At 42.0% G+C, this 27,401-nt stretch overlaps 1 protein-coding gene across 3 annotated transcripts in view; it reads left to right on the top strand.

Annotated features, from left to right (window-relative positions):
* Positions 1-27,401, top strand: part of USP54 (ubiquitin specific peptidase 54) — a 77,427-nt gene that overhangs the window by 21,549 nt on the left and 28,477 nt on the right. For all 3 annotated transcript variants that reach the window (XM_066621152.1, XM_066621153.1, XM_066621154.1), the window contains exons 6-12: positions 102-207; positions 4,816-4,962; positions 5,791-5,940; positions 8,998-9,166; positions 11,571-11,741; positions 21,647-21,778; positions 21,945-22,313. In XM_066621152.1, coding sequence (XP_066477249.1) covers positions 102-207; positions 4,816-4,962; positions 5,791-5,940; positions 8,998-9,166; positions 11,571-11,741; positions 21,647-21,778; positions 21,945-22,313 — 1,244 coding nt within the window. The remainder of the gene's footprint in view (positions 1-101; positions 208-4,815; positions 4,963-5,790; positions 5,941-8,997; positions 9,167-11,570; positions 11,742-21,646; positions 21,779-21,944; positions 22,314-27,401) is intronic.

The following is a 27,401-nucleotide window of genomic DNA, read 5'->3' as shown; positions in this document are numbered from 1 at the left end:
AAGAAATCTAGCATGCAGTGCTTGATTAAAGTATTGGTTACTAATGAAAGTGGAATGTGTTTATCCTTGTTGGTTCTATTTTTTTTTCCTTTCAATCCAAGCAATCAAGCAATTTGCATGCTGGAAAGACGAGAGAAACCCACTCCAGATATGTTCGGAGAACTGCTACAAAATGCCAGCACCATGGGGGACTTGAGAAATTGTCCGGTTTGTATCAGTTTCCCTTTTAAAAAAACCGGTGTCCCTACATTGAATAGGGATATTGGTATTGTCTAAAATCTGTATTTGACTGCGGAGCAGTTTAGTACTTAACTGGCCAGCATTCTAGAAGTCCCATTCTAGAATTCTAGCATTCTAGAATGATTCAGCAGTCATTCTGAAGATTGGGTGTACTATGGAAATTGTATATGCTTGAGTGCTAGTGTTATCCAAGTAGTTCTCAGACAATGGTTAATGCTATCAGTTCCATACCTGAATGATATTTTCTTATTCTCTTCTGATCAAATATCATTTTACTTTAATCGCAACTTTGGCCATAGTAGTTTCAGTTGGCAAAATAGCAACAGAGACTGAATTAATAGAAATCAGTGCCTCCCACAGTCAAAAGGGCTGTGTGTTGAAAATGAGGCTAGCAGGACTGTAGTCCTGTTTCTGACATCCCTAGCATGCTGATTGAAAATCTTCTGTAGTCAGAGTTACATGTCAGCAGGCACTTGAACAAGCAGTGTGAAGAGTTTTTACTTTTTCTTGCTTGCTCTGTGGGATCATAACATATAGCAAAACCAGTAACGTGTCTAAGCTTACCTGTAGATCTTTCATTCATTCTCTATAAGCTTTATGATTACTCCTTTAATATCAAATCATGTTTCCTCTGTAGATGATAATCTGATGGCTATTCTTGACATTAGATATGTCTCTGGAATCAGCAATATGGATTGCAAAAGAAAGTGGAAGGTCTTTTCCTGCCCTTATTTATTCTTGTCAGCTTTTAGAAAGAGAGTCTTTCTTTCAGAAACAATTGTTCCCAGCCATTAAAGAGCTTTATAAGGAAGAGGTTTCTAGCAGAGATGGAATACTGTGATTAGGCTGACTTTACTTTAAGAACATAGCGGTAAAATGAAACTGTAAGCACCTGGAGGGTACTGGTTTTTAACTGCTGTTTCTGACTTGCTCTCTAGCAACGTATCCAGTCTAGGTGCGTTTTCCTGATGAAGTTAATAATAATAATAATAAAACTTTATTTTTATCCCGCCCTTCTCCCTAACGGGACCCTAACGTTTACTTTTTTAACAACATGGATTCTAACTCTTTGACACAACCGTGGCCTTTTTACCTGAATAAATATATGTCAGATTGTTGGTTCCCAGCCTTATTTTCCATTTCAGTTTTCATTTCCTGCCAAATTCCTTGCAGAAATGGGGCCCTTGGATCTTTCATGGTCTAAATCAAATGTTGTATATTGATATTGGGCATTGCAGTATTGAATTCCATTTATGCAAGAGAGATCTTGTAGGTAAATGAACTGGTTCCAAATAGACTAACATTTTGTGTATCTTAGGGCACAATCCAAACCTGCGCTGGAGCAGGCAAACCAGGAGGCTTGCGCTGCATCCAACGCAGGTTTGTTGGGTGCAGTGGCTCGGCCAGGGGCAAGGGAAAGCTCTTCCCCTTACCCAATGCGTCTCCTTGGACCTGCGCCACCTCTGGAGGTGGCGCAAGTCCAAGGAGAACGGAGTGGCTCTAAGCCGCTCTGTTCTCCCCAGGGTTGGGGGTTGGGATCTGGCATAACCGCCGGGTCCCAGCCCTGCCCCTGGCTCCCCATCCCCAGCCCTCCCCCCACCCAGAAACGCCCCCTCCCTCCTCCTCCCTGCCCCCCCACGCCTACCTTCGCTGCTTGTGTTGGCGCTGGTGTGCTGGCACAAGTGGCGGGGAGGAAGCAACTGCGGAGGCTTCCATCGGCCTCTGTGCGTTGGCGCATCTGGATGCACCGACACAGCTTCCTCCCACGGAGGCGCAAACGTGCTTTATGGCACGTTTGCAACCCTCCAGGGCCTCTTATACCGGCATAACTGCCGGTTAGGATTGCACCCTTAGTTGTTAGCTATGTTTGATGTAGAACAAAGGGAAAGTATCTTCAGGGGGTCTCCATATTCTCTGTGTATTTGGTCACTGAAGAGGTGAATGATGGCAAACAATCTAGACAAGGCAGAGGTGCTACTGACCAGGAGATCTGTTACCCCAATGGTGGTGGGCCAACCTGTTCAGGATGGTGTTGCACTACCAATGAAGAAGCAAATTATCAGTTTGGGGATAATTCTATGCCTGGCCTTTTCTTAGATGTCCAGGGATGCCTTTGCCCAGCTGTGTCTATTCCTAAAACAATCAGACCTGACTAAAGTTACCCATATATTGGTAACATCAATTATTCATTTATTATTGATTTATATGCTGCATTTCTCGAAGATTTGAGTCTCATAGACTATGTATACATAGGCAGTCTGATCATGAACCCTGTTTTTTCAAACAGGTTTTTTAAACTTTATTCTTTGAGAGAAGCTCATAGGATCCTCCATTTCTTCAGATATTTCCCTTCATGGTGCAATTGTCCTCCTGATTGCACTTTCCTCTAGGTGGGACTACCTCTGAACATTGCTGGAATCTTTCAGTTCAGAAATCAGTCTCCACATTATCTGGCACCAAGGGTTGTGACCATGTCATGCCCCAATTGTATTGCCTTCATTGGCTGCCTGTACGTATCCAGGCTTGATTCTAAGTGCTGTTTGTTACCTGTGAAGCTCTTAAATGACATAGGACATAGGGATGGTCTCTCCTTGTACAAGTCTGAGCTCCTCTATGGAGGCTCTGTTGTGGGTTACCATCACCACAGGAAGTGTGAGTGTGGTGACATTTACAGCCTTCTGGATCAGTGGTCTCTAAAGTGGAGACTGCTGTGCACTAGCAAAGCTATCCTCAATGTGGATGGAGCTTACCAGTCTGCCCAGGGCTTCCCATTCGCACCGCACATAGCCCCTGACCTTCATGTTGGCCAGCCATGCATGGCTGGAAATTTGGGCTCAAAGCCAGCTGGGGCAAAATACCCCGGAAGCGACTGATGAGCATAAAGGTCAGGGGTGATCTGCGGTGTGAACAGGAGTCTCTCCTGCAGAATGGTAAGTACCGTTCATGCAGGGAAGGGATTAGCCAGGATGCCGGGTCCAGCCAGTGTTGTTGTTTAATCTGGCTTTTGCTGTTTTTAAACTGTTGGTTTGTACGTTTGTTTTGGTTATGTTTTTATTGCTGTCTTATTGATATTGTTGCACAGATAGGTAACTATCTGGAACTCTCCATCTGGAGTGGAAAGGTGGGGTAGAACTGTTTTAAAATAAAATATTCTTCTCCTGCCACTAGTTTAGACAATCTTTCCTCTTCAACAAAACTTTTTGTCTTCCCTGCCCCCCCCCCCCATATTACAACCATAGTACTATAGAATCATTTGTTCTTAGGTTTCTTGGTCTGTAAGTGTATGTAGTGAACATTTCAAAAATAATCCTATTCCCAACAAATTAGTTTTTTAAACTGGCTGTCCTTGTAAGTTGCTTTTGTGGAGAAGGGAGACTAAATAAGCGATACCTTTTGCTGGAGGAAATGTCATAAACTGAAAGTAAAATGAATAAAATGAGTTTGATATAAAAAGCTATTTTTGCAAAGGCTTTTGTCTTGTGACTCTTCAGACAAGAAAGTATAACATTTAGGGGCAGGACACTCTCAAGCTAGGGTGAAGTGCAAGTTAAACATTAGCAAGGGCAAAATGTTAGTTTCTGCTTGTTTATCAGAAATTGGAAACATTTCTGATGCTTGTAAAGTATATTTGCACAAGTCCTTTTAAGAGCAGTGTATATGCATTTGAGGAATGACTGATAAAAGAAGTACATAAAAAAACATGTAAATAATTTAAAAAAAAAATTGTCCCAATTTTTCAAAATCTAGGAATAGATAATATTATCAGTAAAGCATGATTCCTATCCATCACCTTCATTTGTTTTGAGTTATTTTAATATAATGGAGTGCTTCTTTCTCTGCTCTGCCAGTGAATGTGTAGAAGAGCTTGGCTGTATCTTCCCAAAAATTCAATACCTTCTGTTCCCCTGTTTATTTCTGTTATTAAACTGATTCTGTTTCAACTGTTTCTTTCAGAAGGTGGGAGGTATAACAGAGGGAGTCTGGGAGTAAGTGGATACACCAATAACAGGACACTGGAGTGAATTCAGTTTAGTTACCAAAAAAGTTCTCCTGGGGGCTGGGGATAAGAATAGGCCCTCAGTTTGGCTGTACTTGTCCTAAGAGGTGACTAAACAGCCACCAAGTAGATGGGACTCATTAGCCTGGGAAGGCAGCTCATCTGAGAGAAGGAAGACTCTGATCCCAAACCTCCACTACCTTGTGGCTACATCCAGTTATGGAAAAGGCTTCAGGAGTCAACCTCGAGGCAAAATCCAGAACCGGAGTCCCCGAGGCAGTTCATGGCTGAACACAGTCACGTTCTGGCAACTCCTGCGACGCTGCTGGAACAAACCGTATTGGCCTCTGCCTTTCCATTGGACCATTTCAGCGACGTGGAGAGGGGGGATTTGCTGCAGGGGAAAGAGTCTATCCTCCATATCTACTTTACCCAGGCTTTGTGCACTGGAGAGGACACTCTGTTCCAGAACCACCATTCAGAGCGCGATACCATAGCCTTCTGAGACTAAAGGATGCCAACATGGAGTGAATTCAGTTTTAGTTACCAAAAAAAAAAAAGTTTCCTTTTCTTTCCAGAGCAACTGTGGGGAAAAGATTCGCATTCGACGTGTGCTGATGAACTCTCCCCAGATCATCACCATTGGGCTAGTATGGGATTCGGATCACTCTGATCTGGCTGAAGATGTCATTCACAGCCTGGGTACCTGCCTTAAACTGGGAGATGTGAGTCCATTATGCCTTATGGCAATATGTATATTTCCATCCTATATGTCTAGTAATATATAACTGGTACTCAGAAGCCTCTTCTATTATCAAACAAACTTTACAGCCTGATCCTGTCCAACACTGGTGCAGCAGGGCCACCAGGCCCACGTTGTATCCAGCATTGGATTTGAGCAGGAGGGAGGTCTCCTCAGGGTAAGGGAACATTTTTTTCCCTTAACCTGTCTAGTACCCTAGCCTGCTTAATGTGGGGTATTCAGAACCAACTAGCCCTATGTTTTGGCTTTTGAGTCCAAGGCAAGGGTTAGGATGCAGTGGAAGCCTTCTTTGCTGCCCCTCCCCCTCCTGGGCCTGAACCACCCTCCCCCACCCAAAAACACCCCCTCCCCACCTCCAGAACACCCTCCCACTGCCCTTCGTCATCAAGCGCAGCACTCACCTGCTCCAGCAGCTGTTGGGTGGGATGCAGTGCCTGCGGGGACGGTGCAGGCCTACCTGCCAGCATTGTGTGCAGCATTGTTGGGAAGCACTTCATGGCGCTCTTATGACACCCAGTGTCAACATTGCCCAATGATAGGATCAAGCTCTTAGTGTAGATATGCTAGAGTTAAGCTTCAGCTCAGTGGATGACTTTCAATGGTTGATTGTCTTTAGTTGTATTTGTTACAGTTAGGCCAACAGTTTCTCATTCTTTTATTATACCCCAGACAACTCCACAAACCAATCAGTCCATTACACGAAGTGGTTGCTTAAATATTTACAGAAAAATTTTGAAATTTTCAAATAGGGAAATGTTTTGAATTGTGATTACTGTCTCCTACTTTCAAGCTCTTCTTCAGAGTTACTGATGACAAAGCAAAACAGTGCGAGCTGTATTTGGTTGGAATGATCTGTTACTATGGCAAACATTACTCCACCTTCTTCTTCCAAACAAAGATCCGCAAGTGGATGTACTTTGATGATGCCCATGTCAAAGAGGTAAGAGCATCTGATACTTTTAGAAAAGAAAACATGCTTGAATGTTGGTGAGAATGTAGTAATAGGAAGTTCTTTTTGATGTACACTTCAAACACACATCTCTGTGTTTGTTTGTTTTAACCTAAGTTTGCATTATCTGTTCATTGAATTTTATGTGGTTAGGTTGATGTCTAAATGTGAAACCCATGTGGACTTTTTAGTCAGCTGGCAGAGAAGAGCCAGAGCCGACTGAAGGGAGTCGTGTCTAATAGTTAGTACACAATGCACCCCTTCCTGTTTTCTTCTTCCTGGATTTACAGGGTCAGCAGCTGAAGGAGGAGATGGGTCTGGTAGGTCTAGCCATTGCCACCATCCCAGACTAAGAAAATCAGGTGGGGGGGGGGACTATGGAAGAAACCTACCCAGGGGAGCAAAAATCCTGGAATTCTTGTTTTAAAATAAAAATGTAGTAACACATATAAGCAATCAACAACCCACTGAATTACCTGTAAATACAGACTAGGCAGGCAAAGAGTCTGATTGTAAGCGGTTATATTAAAAAAAAAAAAACCTCAAAGAAAAGGAATTAAAGTCTGGAAGGGGTAGAGAAGTACAAAAGCAGACTGGAGAAAAATGCCTGCACGTGGCTGGAGAGACACAAAAAATAGCTTGACCAAATTGTAACTAGTTATGCCTAGAAAAGGGAGGCAGAGAAGTACTTAAGAGAAGTGCACAAAATCACAGCACATTCCTAATCATAAGAACATAAGAACAGCCCCACTGGATCAGGCCATAGGCCCATCTAGTCCAGCTTCCTGTATCTCACAGCGGCCCACCAAATGCCCCAGGGAGCACACCAGATAACAAGAGACCTTGTTATCAATCCAGTGAAGTTGCAGGCAGGCTTTGAGTGAAAATAGTAAATAAAACAAAATTGATTCCTAAGCATGTCTAGCTGGAAATATAGTCCCTATTGCTAGCTACTTGAATCATCCCAGGAATCCTTGCCTTCTGCACTTACTGGAAAGTAAATAGATATGCCTTCTGCAAATCACCACTAGGTTCCAGTGTTAGACCTGGCAAACACTTCCTGCATCTTTGTGCTTAATTTTAAAACACTTCAGAGCGCAATACCATAGTCTTTCAAGACTGAAGGTTGCCAACTAACTAATATGTTTGATGATCTCATAGTGATATCTGATATCCAATCAGAGGCATCCTTTGTCTTAGACAGCTGAGTTTAGCTTCCCAATTGGTGGGGACTTTATAATCCTCACTAGAGAGTCTTGGCTTTAAGCATAGTGCAGACATAAAGAAGGACCAAGGTACATCTAGCCGCATGGCCATTTGGGAATGGGATTTCAAACAAAGACTGCTGCAGGAGGATGTCTCTGCAACTTTTAAGATGCTAAGCTAGTACAGAAGCCTCTGGGGGTTTAGAAATGTCCAAAAATAAGGAAAAATATGCCAGTTACAGGGGAAAGAGAACAGATCATTTATCACAACAGCACAATCTAAACTGCTTGCTATACTGATAATTGCTACCAAGTTAGAGGTCTTGGTTTGGTTCACTTGCGTTACCTGCCAGGTTTGCCTTTATGCATCATGTTGAATTCCTTCACCATAAAAGCTTAATGTTCTCTACCCTGCTTCACAAGAGTTTCTATATTTCCTATTTTTTGGAAATATTATAAATAGCTTGTGGTTTTTGCCCATCAAAATGTGTCTTATCTGAGGTGGTGCTCTGTTCCAGTTGTTTTTAGAAAAGCAAATGAGACTGCAGTGGATCTGGGCTGGTGCAAGCTTGTCTTAATTTAAATATTCAAATTACTACTTGGAATTTCTTCCCTTTTGCTGGTCTAGAATGAAGAACCTTGCATTAACGCCAGTTGTTTTTGTGTTTTGAGCAGATGGTTACTGCAGTGCTAGTTTTGCATTCCACGTAATGCTCTTCCCCTACTGTTTGCTGTTGTCAAAAAGCACAAATGGAAGCTTTCTGTTATAATTTCAACACTAAATGATAACTTTTGCATCTTTGGTTTGGTATTGGCCATGTTTCTCTGCCCTCAAAATTATTTCAAGGTTTAACAGTGTTTTCAAAATCCTGATATAATGAGCAAGTCCATTTGAGATATTTGCTTTGCTGAGCCTTTGTAAATGGAGTTGAAGAAGAATAGTTATTGACATGTCCAGTGTACTAAAATAGCACGTCTTGCAGCAGAAGAGAGGGCTATACTTTCAAAGTTAAGGGATCCAATTGTATGCAGCCTATATCCATTTCTATTTGTTCCTTCTGATGCATAATAACCCCATTGTCTTGAAAAGTGTATTGCTTGTTTTTCCTTTATTTAGGGTTGTGGGTTTTTTTTTGGCAGGGAGGAAATGGAGAAAGGATTCATTAACATGCTGTTTCATAATAGTAATAAGCAGTTTGCTTTGTGGGGCAATTCCCATTTACATCTTAAGAGGTTTTTGTCAACAGTAAATACTCTTTAGCATTTATACTTTTAAGAATTACGGCTTTACTGTATAGCTCAAAATGTGAAAATTAGTATGTTGAATCCTCAGATTGTAATTATAAGTTACACTTGTTTTCTGTTGCACATGTTTAACTATCTGTCAATATCGTTGTGGGGTGGTGGGTGTTTTTTCTTCATGATATGTCAGTACTCAGACGGAGTCATGTAATTTTTAATATTATAATCTTTACCTTAAAGCCTTAAGAAAAAAATACCGAGGTTAGCTCATAGTAGTTGCTGTAAAGAAAAAACTTTGTGGTTTCACAGCTTTTCGATCTTCTGAGTTTGTTGTGGACCATTAAATACAGTGCTCTGAAAGAGCATTGGCTTGTATACCCAAAGAAAGTGAGCTTATGCCTAAGTGCTTCTAAAATCAATGAGATAAATTGGTGGTGTCAAGTTCAGTTAATTTCTGTGGACTTTCTTGGAATACAATCCATTGCTTTTAATGCAATATGTCAAATCAATATCTGTGATGCATAAAGTAAAATACAAATCCATATAAAAACAGATTACAGCTACCAAGAAGTATTTTGGACCTTCAATTTTTTTTTTCCAGATAGGTCCCAAATGGAAAGATGTTGTGACCAAGTGCATTAAGGGTCATTATCAGCCGTTGCTACTACTTTATGCAGACCCAAGAGGAACTCCAGTATCTGCACAGGACCTGCCTACGCAAGTGGATCTACAACAGTATAGCAGAACTTACTACGACAGCGAAGACTCTGGTAAGTTTTAAAAACTATTCTGTATGATTTCTCTGTGTGAGAGATCTGTGTGTATATGTATATACTGTCATCTGCAATGAACAATGCTTTGTGAAATATTTATTGGACAGGGCTGAGGTTTCAGTACTCTGAGTAGTTCTGCGCTCATCCTCACAACTCATTGAAGTGGATTAAATGATGCAAAATTAATCAGTTGACCAACTTGCTGAATTGCATAACAGTTGCAGAATTTCAGCTTGTCCCGGTGCAGAATTTTGATCTTTCCTTAGCATACAGTATAACTTCCTTTTTAATCTTCTAAATCCAGATGGGACTATCTACCCAAAATGCAAAGATTTATATCCAGAATATACCATTTTAATCCTTAATTACTAGAAATAGTTGTCACAGTGCAGAGTATGGTTTTCTGAAGAATTCAGGAGATTTAGTGCAATCCTCAGAATCCTTGCTTTCATATATAAAACTCATGGTAACCCAGAAGAAATTGTAGGGGAGTAGGAAAGGAGAGGCAAGTGACCCTTACTTCCCCACCCCCAACAAATGGATCACAAGTAGTAGTACTTCTCTGAAGTAGCCATTGCAGGGAGGGAACTGTACTTGGAAATTAATATTCAGAAGGGATATACTGTCCTTGTTTTGGTTTTTATCATCTTGAAGAGTGTGATGTCATCTGTAAGATATAGTTATGGAAAAGTTTTCTGAGCTGCAATTACCAGTCTCCTCCCTTAGTGAGGCATGAGTTTCCACTGAAGTTGGGACGTATGGTGAGGCTTAACCAGATTGAAACTCTTCTAGGATAGAATCTCAGAACTGGAAGAACTCCATTTTGGGGATCGGTTTGTATGTTACCACGACAATAACATCTAGATACAGAAACCACATAAATGGGTTAAATGTTGTAGTTCCTTCTTTTAGACGTTTACAAACTGCTGTGGGAAGAAGCCTCAGGGAAGCAGGGCGTACACCACTGGTGTAATACGTGACTTGGGCCTGTCAGGTCAGAAGATAGGTAGTTAACTCTCACACTCAACTGCTGAAGTGAGACAAAATACTAGGAGAGATACAGAGCATGGTAACCGAACTCTAAGGGAAGTGCATTCTTGGGAACTATTAGTCAGGTTTAGCTGGAATCATTAAACTAAAGGTTCCTTGGACTGCAAAACAGAAGCATAGGTTTCTATTGTGACTTAGAACTCTCTAGAGTTAAGGAAAAGATAAGGCCATGCACTCCAGTCTTCTAGCCCAGTGGTCTCCAAACCCTGGCCTGGGGGCCAGATGCGGCCCACGGCCAGCCTCTATCTGGCTCGCGGCCAGCCTCTTGTCCCCTGGAAGCCCCTGGCCCATTCAACTGAACACGACCAGAGCTGTGCTCTGGTTGTGTCTGGAGGGTGTTCTGAGGGCCAGAGAAGTTGAATGAATGAGCCCATTCATTCATTTATTCACTCATCTAAGTTTCATCTCTAATTTATTTATTTACATTTTATGTCTAAATTTTTTTCTGACTCTCAACACCACGCCAGATGTTTGATGCAGCCCTCTGGCCAAAATGTTTGGAGACCCCTGTTCTAGCCTAATGACTGGCCTATGCTTATTCAGGCACTTGCTAACACAGACAATAAGCCAGCCTTCTCCTTTAGTACACATTGGCCAGTGTAGCATTTCTATCGACTGCTTGATATGTTTTTCAAAACTCTAGCTTGTGATAATCAACTATGATATGCCACATAAATTATTGAAGATAAACAGAAAGTTCTTTGTGATATTACTTTTGGGGACCCCTGCCCTGAAGTCTTGCTACCAAGGCTATACTGATCTTATAACCTCCACCTAGTTGGTATTTAGCTAATTTCACCCTGTTGATCTTGTCAGATCTCTCTGTTCCCCCTTTTAAAAAAAATTTTGAGGCATTAATTTGATACTGATAGTTGATCAAACTTTGTGTTTGAGTGTCTTAAGATGTAGGTTCCAGTGAGGCAATGGATGATTACTCATCCTAAAGAATTTCCTTGTCTAGGTCTGCAGAGTCCATCCTGTTGGAATCTGCAATTTCAAATACAGTGACTGTTGCCATTTTTACAGGTCATCTTTTCCTTTCTCAATCATTGTAAATTAATCCTTTCAATAAAAGGTATTCATTTTGCACTCGTTTGGACTTGACCCACTTTTTTTGCAAGCAAGTTCTGAACTGGGCAGCATATGTCCAATGGTCATGTCCTGTACATGCTTCTGTGCCACAATGTGTGCATGTGAGTATATGTCCCCAAGCACATGTGTACAGTACCAATGTGTACTGTTCACTTGTATTTTTTGGACTGAGTTCTGGTGTTTTTACTTTCTGTGCCCTATTTCCTGTTAGGCTTTATCTGATCTGTAGTTCTAATTTTCATGTGATTTCCTTTAACAGGGCGTGAGCCTTCTATAGCAAGTGATACTAGGACAGACTCCTCTACAGACAGCTATCCCTATAAACACTCCCACCATGAATCTGTGGTCAGTCACTTCTCTTCTGACTCTCAGGGAACTGTCATTTACAACATGGAAAATGATGTAGCATCACAAAGCAGCAGGGACACAGGTAACCTTTTCCATTATTTAGGTTGAACATTATAGAATTCATGGAAAAAATGTGATGGACCAAACATGGTACGGAATATGCTTTTTTAGGTGAATGAGTAGCTCACCTAATACACAGGTCTCTTTCTATTGCTCTTTTGCAAGGCTCCTCATTTCTTACATTTCTTTCAGAGTTCTTGTACAAAAAAGCGTATTCCTGCTTAATTCAGGTGAACTATCTTATTGTCTTGTTCTGAAAACCCTGCAGGAAGCAATGCTTCCCTGCTCTAACCCCGCTCTTACTGTGTTTAAGGGTAATTGTAGAGAATGGTGAGTTAGGGGGTAGGGCTTTTTGTTGAGTTTTGCCAGCCCAAGACATTCCACTACCTACACCAGAATACCATCACCATGTGTAACTCTTACAACATATCTCCTTTCCTGTTTAGAATGATTATAGAGTAATGTGTAGATATACACACAGAATTAATTGTGCTTAACTGTGAGTAAAGTGTATATATCCTATTCAATATTTTCTTCTTGCATGGAAAAAGAGCAAACAGACTTCCCATCTTCTGATTTTGGATGCAGGGGAAATTCATGGGGCTGGTGATAAGGAATTCTTGGTATCTCAGGTGTGATCTTGTGAATGGAATGTTAAATTTTATTTGGAAGATCCCTTTTCAAGTTTCTGCTCAAGTAGTAATCACTAGTACAGGGGTGTCAAACTCATTTCATACAGAGGATCAGATAACATTCATGATGCCTGCTAAGGGCCAAAAGTGATGTCATTAGGCAGGAAGTGATGTCATTAAACAGTTCATGACCAAAAATAAGCACTTTTTCTCACTTAAGAACTCATTAGCTGCAAGTGACAGAAGAGAAAATATACATAATTTGATCATATTTCAAGATATGGGAGAGCTCAATTTTCAAGTGGGCTGCCTTTTCAGCAGAAACACCTCAGCATGTCTCAGCAGCTGAGAGCCTGAGGTAAAAAAGTTTCTGTGGGTCACATCCAGTCCCCGGGCCTTATGTTTGACATCCCTGCACTAGTATCTCCCTTGTGTAGTGAGACATTTCTGACAACTTTCATCTCAGCCTTAAAAAGTCTGAACAAAAAATATTTAGAACCATCATTTATACTCACTATACTTTCTATTGGAAGTTGGGTGTACAGTTGGGTGTTGCTTAGCGACAGGGATGCAGACTGGCACCCCCATCATCAAGCAAGGCTTGACGCTATACAAAGCCTCCAAAGACGAAGGGAAGCTGTGCTTGCCTCGCTTCCGGAGGCTTGGGGGTGTTGTGCAGAGACCAGGGGTGGCCCATCGCTGGTTGGAATGTTGCAAAGCGGTGCTCACCTGTAATTGTAATTAACTAATTTGCTTTCCTCCTCTGCTGATATTGGGTATCTTGTATAGTTCCCATACTGCTCAAAAGAGTTCATGCTGTTGTAGCCATATAGCTTATGTCTAACAAATCTTTTGCCTTAAGACCAAGCTAGCTGGTCAAGCAAGCATGAAGCGTTTTCTTTTCAGGTACTCATGTTTAAGGATTGATTCTCAAGCTCTCCTCTTTGCAAGATCTAGTATTTCCGCAGTTCTTGTGCTGGTTTGCTCTGTTACTTTCTCCTGTGGTGACAGAGGGAAGCAATAGTTGCATCTGGACTAGTATCTCCTATTGGCTACTGGCAGGGTTAAGCTGCTCAAAATGGCAGAGAGGAGAAAGAAGTTTATCTGAGACAGGGGAAGAGCAGGCTGAGAAGACAACTGGGTGGCCAAGCTTCTACATCTCTTCAGCAGCCACAGCCAGCATTCACAGATGCTACCTTGATGTTAATGTGTCGCAAGTACAGGTGGAGCCTATTTATCTGCATTAGTTCCGTTCCATGACTCGGCGTGGTTAACAAAAAATGTGTTGTGCTAAATTCCATAGAGTTATGCAGATACAGCCTGCAGCCTGACACTTCTAGATGGAAGGAAACTAAGGCAGCTGTTATCAATCCCTTCCCCTCCACACTCAGCCCTCCCGCTTCTGTCCTGCTTCTTTCACAGGTGGGATGCTGACCTTTTAAGAGTCCAGTCCTATGTCTGCCTACTCAGAAGTAAGCCCCACTGTAGTCAATGGGGCTTACTCCCAGGAAAGTGTGGATCTTGTTTGTGTCGGCTGGAGCAGGAGACCCCCTCCTGCCTCCCCCTCTGTTCTCAGCCCTCACCTTTCTAAGTCCCATTCTAGTCAATGGGACTTACTCCCAGGAAAGTGTGGAGAGGATTGTAGCCTTGCTGGCCTGTTTTGTTTCCATAGGCTGGAGCATGGATAACCTGCACCATCTGGGGGGAGGGGAGAATTCAGCAAAAACTCCCTGGGTTTTTTTAAAGCAATCCCCTCTGTTGCTACCGAAGCTGCCCCTGTGTGTGTGTGTGTGTGTGAGAGAGAGAGAGAGAGAGAGAGAGAGAGAGAGAGAGCTCCACCTTGCTGCACGTGCTCTGGCTGTAGAGGTTTTCCGCCCCCCTTCCCCTCTTCAGCCTCTTTGCTGGCTCAGGCGCTGCAGGAGTCTTACTGTTCCTTAGCAAGGGGAGCCTCTTCCATGGCTCCAGGGCTAGTTCCCTGCCTGTGCCAGGCAGTGAGCCTTTTTGCAGTGTTTTGGGCTGCCTGGAAAAGGAGCGAGATGCCAGCTCAGGGCAAAGGAGGCAAAGGTGTGTATGACTTTCTGTTCCCCCACTCCATTGAGACAAAAAAATCTGTGGATAAATAGGTTACACCTGTAATTCCTGAAAAAGAGCCCCAGTGATGCCTCTTGTTTCCCCTTTGTAACTTTAGCACTTTTACAAGCAGTGTGGTATCTCCTGTCTGCTTTTCTCTCTTTAGTACATTGCACAGGCAGATCAGGCACAGAGGACAAGAATAGGCACTTTGAATATCTTCTCTAAGTAGTGTCATACTTCCCCTTATGATGTACAATGTTCGAGTGGGGCAAGAACTGAATGGTAGCGCTGAGGAAAAGCCATTCAAGTATAAGCACAAGCGAGCAGTATGACAGCTTCTAGTCTCCCTCGTCTCCTGATCAAGCGGCTATCTGTGATCTGGCAAGTCAGTCAGTTACTTGGTATCCTAAAGAATAACATTTCTAGTCTGATGTAGCTCACTGCATGAGAAATACGTGATTGCAGAGTTTTCTGTTCTGGAATCATAGTAGTGACACCAGGATTCAGATCACTGTGGCATGTATCAGTCTTTCATGCACATCTCTGTATCAGACCCCTTCAGCCTTGGTCTCTTGGAAACCATTTTGTTCTGCTAATTGCACAAATGTTGTTATCCAAAGATTCTAATTGGCCCTTCTTCAGCCCTAAGGGTGTTTTATGAAGGTTCTTGTAGACTCTATAGGACACCATAGTATGGAAGAATTGCATATTATCCTGACCCAGGCCATGTCATCTTATCTCATGTGGGGAAAAAGAGCGATATCCAGGTCTGTCTTGCCTACCTCAGGTACTTCATTTTTCAGTCTGAGTAAGAACTTTATTTCTCCAATGCGTTTCAATATATGGTTTCAGCATAATGGTATTATTGATGACAGTGTCCAATCAGGACACTGAGTGGATTTTGGGCACATGTGAATCTTACGGGTCAACACCAAGTACTAGGTCTACTGACAAGAAGTGTTTGGTATGGATCCTCTTTGTCTGTTTCAGAGACTCCTTCTGCCTTTCAGCTTGCAGTTGCAAAACAAGCATACTTAGTTAGGTCATGGAGGTATTCACAACATTAATGTTTCCAGATTCAGCAAAGAGATAGCCACAATAGAAACCACGGAAAGTCTTCTCAAAGTACCGCAGACACTCGTATATAAGCTGATCTCACAGATAAGACGAGGGCAGGTTTTGAGCCCAAAATCATGGAATTTGCTGTGACCCTTGGATAAGTCGGCGGTTTAACTTAGGGAGGTGTCTGACTATAATTTTGTCTGATTTTACCTGAGGCCAGATCCTGAAAAATAACCTCCCAGTAATTGTTACATAAGAACTGTACAGTCACTAATTTATTAAAAACACAGTGTATATACATAGTATGTATACATCTATACATACATGTATACATACATAGTATGTATACATACGTACATACACTATTTTAATACTGTTTTTGCTATACTATGTATACATAATATACTAGTATAAAAAATACATAGTATACATAGTATACTAGTATTAAAAATAGTCTCTAATTTATTAAAAACTATGATCTATCTCATACATCATAAGATACATTTTTATTCACTAATTTTTTAAATTGTTCTCTCAACAACCATTTGTAAACACTATCAGAGTAAGGCCACAATCCCAACCACACTTTCCTGGGAGTAAGCCTCATTGACTTTAATGGGACTTACTTCTGAGTAGATAAGCCTAGGATTGGGCTCTACGTACACTGGAAATAGCATACCAGTAGAACTATTAATGAAATCCTCCTTTAAAGTGCCTTAAGCCAAAAGCTCTCCGTAGAACACACAACTGGGAGTGTGCAGTTCAGTTCACAGTAGAGAGACAAGCAACAAGGAGTGACTGAGCAAGTGCAGCTGCACATAGTTGCACCTGATTTACTTGGAAGTAGAGGAAGGGCAGTGGCACCTCTAGGCCTCGTGTGGAGGTCCTGGCAGGGGGATACTGCAGAAGCAAGCATGCTCTCCTAAAAGCTTACTACATAAGCAGCTGTTGCAAGTGCTTCCTAGCTCCTGCCAGCATGCAGCTAAGATCTCTGGCTAAAATACCTGTTGCTGCAGAATAATTCTACTTTAAATTCTACTCTCTGCTTTTCCTGTGTTTTGCATCTTTGCAAGGTCTCCAGGACTCTTCCAGTGAAAAGGACACACACGCACAAGGAGATTGCTTCTCTCTTTCTCACAGATGCTCCCTCCCACATACACAAATGCAGGGACTTTTCCCCTCCAGTCCAACTTCATTGGTGAGGATAGGGGGAAATGAGGTTAGCAAGGAGGTTTGCAAAAAGTTTTGCAAAGGAGAGACTGAAGTGTGACTGTATACAGTAAGGGGAGAGGAGGAGAGGAAAGCAAGAGGAGGGAATAGACTGGGAGCCCAATCCAAGGCACGCCTACTCAGAAGCAAGTCCCTTAATAGTTAGTGGGGCTTACTCCCATGAAAGTGAGGCTAGGATTGTAGCCTTAACTGTTTTAAGTGCTCTCTCTCACACACTTACACACACAAACTTTTCCTTTTATAAAAGTTAACTCTTCCTCTCCCCCCCCCAGTACAACTTCATCAGTGGTGAATGATTATGGGGAGAGGAGCTAGCAAGCCTCAGCTTTGCAACAGAGAGTTTAAAGTTTGGATTCAATAAGGGGAAGGGGGCAAAAACAAGAAGGAAAGAGGAGATGGACTTAGCCTTTTCAATGGCTTGAGAAGCAAAGGTACAGCCTTCTGCAGGCTGCCTCTCTCTCTCTTTAAAAAGATCACTCTCCCCCCTTCCCCACCCTGTCCAACTTCATCTGTGGGGAGATGGGAAGGGGGTTAGCAAGTTGGGCTTTCCAATGGAGTGTTTGAAGTTTAAATACGGTAGGAAGGGGGAACAAGAAGAAAAGAGGAGATGGACTCAGCTGTTTCAAATGACTGCTCCTCCCTCGCTCAGACACCCCCTCCCACACACAGCTCATTGTCTCCTGCTCTGTCTTGGGTGCCGCTCCAGAGATGCCTCCGTGGGCGCTGGTGCTGAGTGAGGGCGGCTGCTGATGGCTGTGGTGGCAATTGCCCTGTCCTGCCCTTGGAGCTTCTGCAGCTGGGCAACAGCCTGAAGGAGCACATGGAGCACACCTGCACCACACCCGAAGGCAGCTGCAAACGCTCAGCAGCAACCCCAGCCTGCACAGCCTCCTCTCAGCAGAAGATCACTTGTCCCTTGCTCTCTCCCTCGCTCCCACAATAGTGATTGGCTGGCTCACTTGCCTCCCCCCCACCCTCGCTGATTGCCTGCCCTGGGGATAAGGCGGGCCAATGATTCAGGCTGCTTTTCTGGGAAGAAATTTTTTGCCTTATAGGCAAGTATCTACGGTAAGATACTCATCTTGAGTTCTTTTGAGGGCTTGAACTGCAGGCATAGTCAAGAAAAACTCAACTGGCTGGCATTAAAGACAATCAGGTTAGTGTTCAGGGCCTGCTAGGATCATATCAAGGGATTAATAGCTCTTAGTCATGTCTACAGTGATCATATATATAGATCACCAGACAGGTAGGAGATCTCCAACAGGAAGCCAACAAGGTTAACAACCTTTCTAGAAATCCTCCTAGTGGAAATAGGATTGCCTTAACAGACTCACTCATAAAGACCCTTCAACCACTCAGAGCGGATGCTCTAACTTCTTGCTTTTGTACTGATACTATTAAGGTTCAGCCAGCCAAAATAGACCTTTTTGCCAGTTGACAAACATTATCTCATTCCTGCTCATGATCCAGAAATGACTGATCTCACAGTGTCACTTGGTATGAAGGATAAAGTGTTATCCTTAAAACTGAAATGGTTTCAGCTGAAATTAATTTTATACCACTGATATATTATGCTCTCAAACAGTTGTTACTTCTGCCTGGGTTTCAGAGCTTGATGCTGTAGCAGCCAGTAAGAGCCAGTGAGCCTTCTGTAAGGGCAAAGAAGAATTGAAATACATATCTTCCTTCATGACACAATAAATTAATTCCATATGTTACAAGCTTATATTTAGCTTTTTCTACCCTGCCTTTTCTCCACATAGTGGGGTGCCCAAGACAGCTTACATGTGTTTTACTATAATTTATCATAATATAAACAATAAAATAAAAAAATCAATACTAAACTGCTCAATAAAACAATAAAAGCAAGGAACAACAGCATAAATAAAACAGATAAAGTACTTCTCAAATCAAGAGGGAGGGTGTTCCCTAGTTGTGGTGTCACCACAGAGATGGCCTTGCTTCTTGTTGCTGCCTGTTTGGCCTCCGTCAAGGGTGACTCATGCAGGAGGGCCACCTTGAATTATTTAAGGGAGTCAGCTGGTATATATGGAAGAAGGCAGTTGCTCAGATACCATGAAGGGCTCCTCATACCATTGCATAACCTGGGGAGAGGGGAAAGGCATACAACAGGATGTTTGTAGAACCCTGAGGTTTTTTCTGGATAGATCTAAGACAGTTTAATTTTTATTAAACTTACTTAAGGAAAATCATGAAACATGAACATGGAAACACAACATTTTCATATGTCTTAACAATGATATACATTACTTGCCCATAAAGCAAGAAGCATGTTGCTTCTCATTAGGGGGTGGTTGCTTCAGCAGAGAAGACAGTTATCCTCTTTGAAGAGACATATTGTGCAGCTTTAGAGATAACCAGACCACTTTAACATTAGAAAATGCCTTTCTTTGACCGAAGCAGCTTTTGGCAGGAGTGTCTGCAAGCTGCTGTTTGAGACCTGTCATATAGCTAACACTGGTTTTATACACATATTACAACTGTCTTCCCTGCAGGATAAAGGGAAATTTTTCTTAACTGTAAATTTTCAGAGATGGCACGAGAAGGTAGTTGCCCCTCCCCTTTTCTTACCTTGCAAGTTTCAGAATTGAGCTGAATGGTTCAGGATATTTCAGCTTTCAGGGATATCTACCTGCCATGTCCTCAAAATCTTATCTTGAGTGTTTTGTTCCAGAGTGTATTGTGCCAGATAAGTTTATAAAGTACATGGTGGAATTCTTTGGTGAGATATACTATTGCCTGATTTATAAACTTAATATGACTTCTCCACTGGCATAGTTATTAGCATTGTTGTTTTGTGTGTTTTATGTGTATTTTTGTTAAAATAAATTTTTGAAAATAAGTGTTGGATAAGTCAACATAGTAGAATAGGCTTTCTTTGCTAGACTCAGTGTGTAAGTCTAGGTAGCCCGTCTCCTTAGTATCCTAGCAACCTGAACTTGCCTGTAGCCAAGATAAGATACTGTCCAGGTATGACAATTGCCTCCCCTGCCACCTCCAAGAATGGGAATTTATTATTTATTTTGGAGATTTCTATACCACCTTTCCTTAGTAAATTCCCTAATTTATAGGTAAAAAGAATGTCACTTTTTCCTTTCATATTTCTGTTGATTTAAATATTTTTTAAAGAAAAAGTTACTATCAAATAGATAAACTTATGACTTAAAGAAAAATCAGCAAAAAATTTTTATGAAGAACTGGAAACAAACTATAAACTTTCTGCATGAGGGCGGGAATAATGAGTTAATGAGTTGTGGATTTGAAGGTTAGATTGAATGGAATAGAGAACATTAATCTGAAATAATAATCTGAATTGGAATGCTTGTAATAAGAAGATAAAAGGGGCTGTTGGATATATAACATATATATGGGTGGAAATTTATATTATATTAAGATATAAAGCTGTAAGTAATTGGAACATTTTACTTCACCCGTGCTACATTATTAGAGGTATTTGCATTTGTTTTTCTCTTCTTTTATTTAGTGTTTTCCCTTTTAAAAAATTATAAATACAGTTGTCAGCCACGTAATGATGGGAATCAGGACCACAATCCCCATCAAGCAGCACTTGATGCAATGTGGACCCCCCTCAGAGAAAGGGATGCTCTGCTCCTCTCCCCTCAGTAGGGTCATCTGAGCCTCCCAGAGGCAGCACATGTCCGAGCACTGCCTCTGCAAGGCTCAGACTAAGGGAAATCATGCTTCTCGTGCAACTTCCGTGTGCCCGCTGTTGACCACATGTCCACATGTGGTCGTTGGATATGTGATCCCAACGTTAGCTGGAATGTTGCTAAGGGGTGCACACCTGTAAATGAAATAAAAAAGAAGATACTATTTACTATGTCTTGTCCATCATTGATGCTGGTTCTGAAACCATTTTTCAAATGATTTCCTACATTTTGTTCATACTTCTGGTTTGTTCGTTGTGTGGTTGCAGTATTGGCTCAAGTATCGCACTGAGTGTGGGGTAGAACCAAAATCTAGAAAACTGGAATTTTATAATCTGGTTATGGTATCTGAAAGTACTGCTGTGTAGAAGACAGTTTCCTGTTCTCTGGTTGTTAGCTGGAATTAAATTATGTGGAAAACTAAAAGGTGATATCAAAATATAATAAATAATCATTCTGTTGTTAGAGGAGTGGGAAACAGTGATCACATTCTAAAGTGAAAGAAAATACAAATGATAGGTTGCCACATAAGAAGCAGAGTGTCACAGAAGATTTCAGGGATGGATAATTTGCCTATCCATATGACTGCCTTTGTATACAGGGTGCCCCCTATCCTCAGATCCCGTATCCATGGTTTTGCTTATCTGCAGATGCGGGGCCCCCCTCCGCTCACCTTCTGGTGGTGTGGGGAGCTGTTTTCTCCTTTCCTTCAGAGGGTGGGGGCATCCCCAGTATCTGGTGTTTCCGCTATCCATAGAGGGTTCCAGAATGGAACCCCCGCAGATACTGAGGACACTCTTGTATCTGTGTGAGAAGAGAAGTGCCCTAGCTGCTTAGCGTAAAGTTCTTACATGCTGTAGCTAACACTATGTGGAAACAAGATGCTATTGAGATGATACCTTAACATGATGGTTCTCAAACTTACCATGGTCACAGCGCTTGCTCTGTTGTGGCGCCACAATCACCCAGCTCTCCCAGGCACCGCCATCTTGAATTGTGTGAGATCTGGTGCCATTCAAGATGGCTCTGCCAGGGAGAGCCAGTAAGGAGCTGCTGGTGACAGCCCATGGCATCCCTATGAGTTTACCACATTGCCTTTGGGTGCTGTGACACACAGTTTGGGAACCACTGCTTATATCTGTGGGTTGTGGGAAATGAGCAGGGAATACTATTCTTAAAATACTGAACAGAAAATTTGAAATGCACCTTTCCTCTGAAATACATTCCATTTGTTCCTTCAGGGCACCTGACAGACAGTGAATGTAATCAGAGGCATATTTCCAAAAAGGGGTCACTGACAGAGCGTAAGAGGAGTTCCAGCAAGTCTCGGAAAAAGGGAGATGAGTCACAGCCATCAGGATATCACAGTGAAGGTAGAGGAACGATTTAATTCATTTGCATAGTTGACTAGTTTGAGGTATGGTTTAGGCTTTCTTTTCTGACTCTTTCACTTCAGCAAGATGATCTGAATAGTGCTGTTAATTTGAAAAGCTATTTATGTAGCTCATTCTGCCTTCTTATTCTCTTCTTAAACTGTAGGGGAAACATTGAAGGAGAAACAGGCCCCCAGAACTGCCCCTAAGACATCCAGCAGCACCAGCAGGCTGAGGGAATTTAAAGAGACAGTCAGCAACATGATCCACAACAGACCATCACAGACAAGCCAGAGTTCTCCATGTGGAGGGAAGGATCAGGCTGAGATACAGTCCCTTCCCCGAGCTCTGCCTGCTCAGTCTCGAGACTGGGAAATGGAGAGTACTAGTAGTGAATCTAAATCAAGTTCATCTAGCAAATACCGTCCAACTTGGAGACCCAAAAGGGAATCACTGAACATAGACAGCATCTTCAGTAAAGAGAAGAGGAAACAATGTGGCTACACACAGCTCAGCCCCTTCTCTGAAGATGCAGGTAAGAATGTGGGAGAGATGCAAGTTGGAATGGAATGGGAAATGCTTTCATTTTTTATAGCTACTATGTAGAAACATCTGCAGTGGTGTTAAGTTATGTTGTTGACTTATGGGCTATTTACTCATCCTTTGTCAGCTCAGCATTTGAGGGAAGCCTCTATTTTCCTTTGTACTGTTTTAAACCAGAAAGCTGTGCAAGGGAATGGTGAAACTGTTTAAACCTTCCTTGTCCAAAAGTTCCAGAGCTTCCCCATATGTGAGTGAAAGAGTTTGTCTGGATTTCAGATGGATAAATGAAGCTGATGTAGTCTTCTGATGAGGATGAGGAAGTGAGGACCTTTGGAAGGATCTAAAAATAAAGAGCAATGGAAATCACTAAAAAGTAAATTGAGATAGAAAAATGGGCATCAGATATATGAAAGGAATAGAGAGGAAAGTACTAGTCATTTAAGATGAATGGGTAAATAGAGGTAAATAGGCCGAAGAAAGACATGGGAAAGTCAAGGCAAAAAAAAGGTAAGTTGATTTGTGATAAATATTAGAAAATGGAATGCCAACATACCACACAGTCTATGTACCACTTTAAATTACAGAAACATAGTGGTATTTTTGAGTGAACAATATTTTGATGCTTGAAAGCAAAGGAATATGAAAAGAGGTTTCCTGTTATATGATGTAATAAAGTGTGTGCATTTTGTGGCCACGCCTACATCAATACTATCAGGAATGGAAGATGCATCTAATCTGGATAGTGTTCTTTAATATCATAAGTAACTAGGTGACTGATGCTAATAAGACAATTTTAAATTAGTGATTTAAAGGTTTTTCCATTCTGTAATTCATATATTTCCTGAACAAGCATGCATACTAACAATTAAAACAGTGTTTTGCACCTAAATGAAACCTTTATAAAACCTAAGAGCACAATGCAAAGCCTTTGGCTACATAGCCTTTGCATTAAGATGGACTATTGTGAAACTAATAGATTTTCATTTATTTCTCTGTATATACAAAAAAATCTCTAAACCAGATCACTTAACTATTTGCATCTGGAGAATTCTCATCATTAACTGGATAGATCAGTGTTTCTTCATGAGATAGATATTGGAATAGTACAGCCAAAAATCTTCATCCTTAACTTGTACTGTGAGAGAATAAAGCACAGGCTTTCTCTCCCTTTGAAGTCAATTGGATTTAAAGTTGTTTAATTTGTACCTTAAATGTAAATGCTGTATAGTAGACAAATGTACATATACATAAATTATCATAATATATTACCCAAGATGTTACATTTACAATGATTGACAGCAAAACTGGGATATTTTTCTCTGGCTCATTTTTAGGTACTGAAAGGCAGGCTTTTATCTTCATGCATTTGATGGAAGGTCATGGCTTAACCTCAAGATTTTTCATGTACTTAAAGACCTGCAGATACATTCTACGTGAAATACTTTAGTAGTCTGTCTACCAACATATACATTAATTTTAATGTCTACTTTTTGGAGGGAATAAAATCTCTGATAACACAGTCGCAGCTGCTCTGGGATCACAAAATTTGGAAAAAGAAGAGGACAGAATCCAAAACTAACGAACAGGAGATTTTTTTAAAAAGTTTTATATGACTTAAGAGGAGAACAAAACAACAAACAGCTTCCCTTGTGTAGGAGTCTTTCATTAATGTTTCTCCTTACAAATTCTGACTAATCAAAGACCAAACATAACATATGATTGCTCAAACAAGCACTTACAACAAGGCTGTGCAGAGCTTTGAAAGTGGGCATCCATATCTTTTTTCCTCCCTCCTCCACTCACCTATATACCTATACCCTGTAATCTGAGTCAGAGTTACTAAACTGGAATGTGTTCCATTGCCAGGACTCAGCTCAATAATATGTAAAGTAATAAATAGTCTCTAAGAATTGGTGAAGTATAAATTTGTACTCGCTGTTGGTACCATGGGTGTTCTGAAGACATTCATCTGAAATACTTTGGCCACAGAGCACATTTTTCTGGACTGGGAGATGGGAATAACAAATGACTCCATGCCCAAAATACTTCTAAAGGAAAAGTATTACTGACTTAATACAAAAGAGAAATAACATGAGGACTTAAAATAACGTATGCTTATACAATGCTAAGCAAGTTATTATGTGCTTGAATGAAAGAGAATTAGGAGAACTGGAATGGGGAGATGAGAGTGAGCATTGGCAACCTACAGATGGGTGGCAGATAGAGGGAAAGGGGGGGAAGGAGGGAAAGTACAAAAATGCTTTCCATATGCTAATATGACTTTGTCCCAGAAGGAAAATTACCACCTAGAAAGAAGCAGAGCCTCCTGGTGGTGGTTCAAAGAGAAGAAGGAAAACCTGGTAAAAGAGAAAAAAATACCCTATACTGTAGTTGGGAGGATTCAAAGGAGGTCCTCCAAGTCAGGTTGCTGTACGTTGGGGAGACAAAGCCCTAAAGTTCCAGGATTGTCTGGAGCAACCTGATTATCACTCATATTTCACTGAGGCACCTCTTTCTTGAACAGTGTTCTTGAAAGTGTTGCCTCTTGAAAGAGGTGGAGTGACTGGGGAAAGAGAGGTGGACAGCCTTGATGGAAGTATCAGGGCTGTAATATTTCTCTGGCTCTGTTACCTTAATCAAAAGCTCCAAGTTAAGGGACCTTGAGCTGACTTCTGAAACCTCAGTCAGAGGAAGGGGGGCATTCTTTATTCCTTGCATCTGCCCCTCCCACATCATCAGAGGCAGGGCCAGCAAACTATTTACTCTTCCTGCTTGGAGGGCATCCAGTCCCCAGTTCGGCCCTGCCTCAACTAGGACTGACACAGTCTCCGCAGAGCTCCAACTCCATGGTTTTTTGCAGCCTAGCACAGACCAGAATTCTTCCTGTCCCTTCCTGTTAGCTAGATAGGGCCAGGGTCCTTCACTGGGGAGGGCAGAATTGGCAGTGCTCTTTTTGTTCTGGATCAATTAAAGTAAGCTGTACTAGAGCATGGTGGGCCTCATGGGCTCTCGTTCCCTCCATTTTCCCAGCAGGATGCAGGCCTGGACAGTGGCAGGAGCAAGTTGCTACTGCAGGGCTCTGCTGTCAGGGGGCTCTTTTCGCTGCGGTTTGCAGCGCAACTGCAGTGATTTTCAGGAACTTTAAAGAGTGCCTTTTTTAAAAAATTCCCCTGCTTTTCCTAATGGCTTTTGGAAAATTTTTGCAAAGCAAATGCTGCAGTGGCTTCGTCCACTGCTCACACGTGATGGTCTCCCCTTCATGTCTTTTTCTTCAGATAGGGTAGGTTGAGTTGAGTGCACATAGCATGCTAGGAGATCAAAGTCATTAGTGTACTGCTTTTGGATCTTTATACCAGGCTACAGAGATACAATTTCTGTCTAGCCAGATATGTCTGGCGAGCATGGATCTCCAAAGAGGGTGGGCAGTGCTACTCTGGACCATGCATAGGATGCCTCTCAGCTGGACGTAGGGAGGTAGGCTCTGCCATTAGTTCCCACTCCTCTCTTCTGATTTGTTGGAGGATCAGGTGCAGGATCAGCTCCTTTAGTGGAGGGTAAGCTGACTGAGGAAGCAGTGGCAGATCAGGATTTGCCTGACAAGCTTTTTCTTTGCTTCTGTTCAAGGCCATTTCTATTCAACACTATCCCCAGAAATAGAAATCAACATGGAGGAAGGTGAAGGTAAACCCAGGGATGCCTGTGACAAGTGCCTAAAACATGTTATTAAGCGCAGCTTAATAACGGCTTCATCAACTTCACAGCTTCATCAACTGCTGCCATAAGGTCTTTTGCCACCATTGGGTATTAGGCAACTTCTCTCTGGGCTGAGGAATTGGCAGGATGTCCTCAAGAAGCTGTCCTTATTGGATTCCTCTTTGGACGCTATTTAGGTCTCTTCTAGGGCCACTGCACAACCATATGTGTTATACCAGTGGTCTGGGATTCCAGACATTCTGTTTTAAGTTGGGCAAGTTCTAAGTTGTTTGGTGAGGCATTAGATTTTGTCCTGACCAATACTAAAGCCAAACAGAAGGCTGCCTCTGCAGCCCATAAGGAGAAATGCAAGCCCATGGCTCAGCAGTCATTTTGCCAGTAATTCAAGGCTAGAGATCACTCCTGACTTTGAAGCAGATGGGCTAGATTCAAGTTATCTGGATAATAGTTCAGCAAAGGGACTCTCTGTTTCCTCCTCCAAGGTTGCCAAAGAATAGAAATCTAGCTACATTCAACTTGGCATCAGGAGTTCCAGGTTCAAAGCCAGAATGGCAGACAGCTCCTTCTGTTTGTATGCCAGTGATGCTCCTCCAAACAGACTCTTGGATTTTAAAAAGAGTGATGTCCAGATGTTCTCTGCAGTTTGCCAGGAGGCCTAGGAACAGGTTCAGGAGCTCACTTGAGCAAAAGATCAAAGAGAAGTCATCCTTGATGCTGCAAGCCATCCAACATTTGTTGGTGATCAAAGCAGTCAAACCTCTTCCATGGTCCCAGAGGTGTTCCAGGCTCTTTCCCATTCTTTTCTTAATTCCAAAATAGAATGGCAGTATTTGAGCCATCTTGGACTTCAAGTGGCTGAATACATTTCTACGCAAGATGATGGAGACACTGCATTCTACTATGGTGGCCCTACAGCAAGTAAATTCCTTTACATTGATCAATCTGTCTGAGGCATGTCTTCGTTTCTGTGTTCTCTCAAGACATTGGAGATTCCTGCAATTTGCCTATGGATCTAGCCATTATCAGTATCTGGTTCTGCTAATCAGACTGACCTGTGTCCCGTTTCCCCCCCCCCCATCTCCATAAGGGTCCTGGTGACATTGGTGGCCCACCTAAGGCTCCAGGGGGTCTTTGTATGCCTTTATCTGTACAATGTTCTGATAAGTTCCAAATGACAGTGTGTTGCCTGCAACAGCACAGGTTTGTAATAAACTAGAAGAAGAGCTCTCTCAAACCAGTGCAGAGGTTGGGATATCTGGGGATGTTCCTGGACACAGTTGCATTCCATATGACGCTGTCAAAGAAGGGATAGCAGAAAATTCAAGCCTTGGTCAGCAATGTGCACGCAGCTCATCAGGCAGACCTG

The sequence above is a fragment of the Tiliqua scincoides genome, chromosome 3 (assembly GCF_035046505.1).
Source record: "Tiliqua scincoides isolate rTilSci1 chromosome 3, rTilSci1.hap2, whole genome shotgun sequence".
Taxonomy (NCBI): Eukaryota; Metazoa; Chordata; class Lepidosauria; order Squamata; family Scincidae; genus Tiliqua; species Tiliqua scincoides.
This window is presented reverse-complemented; position numbering and strand designations above follow the sequence as displayed.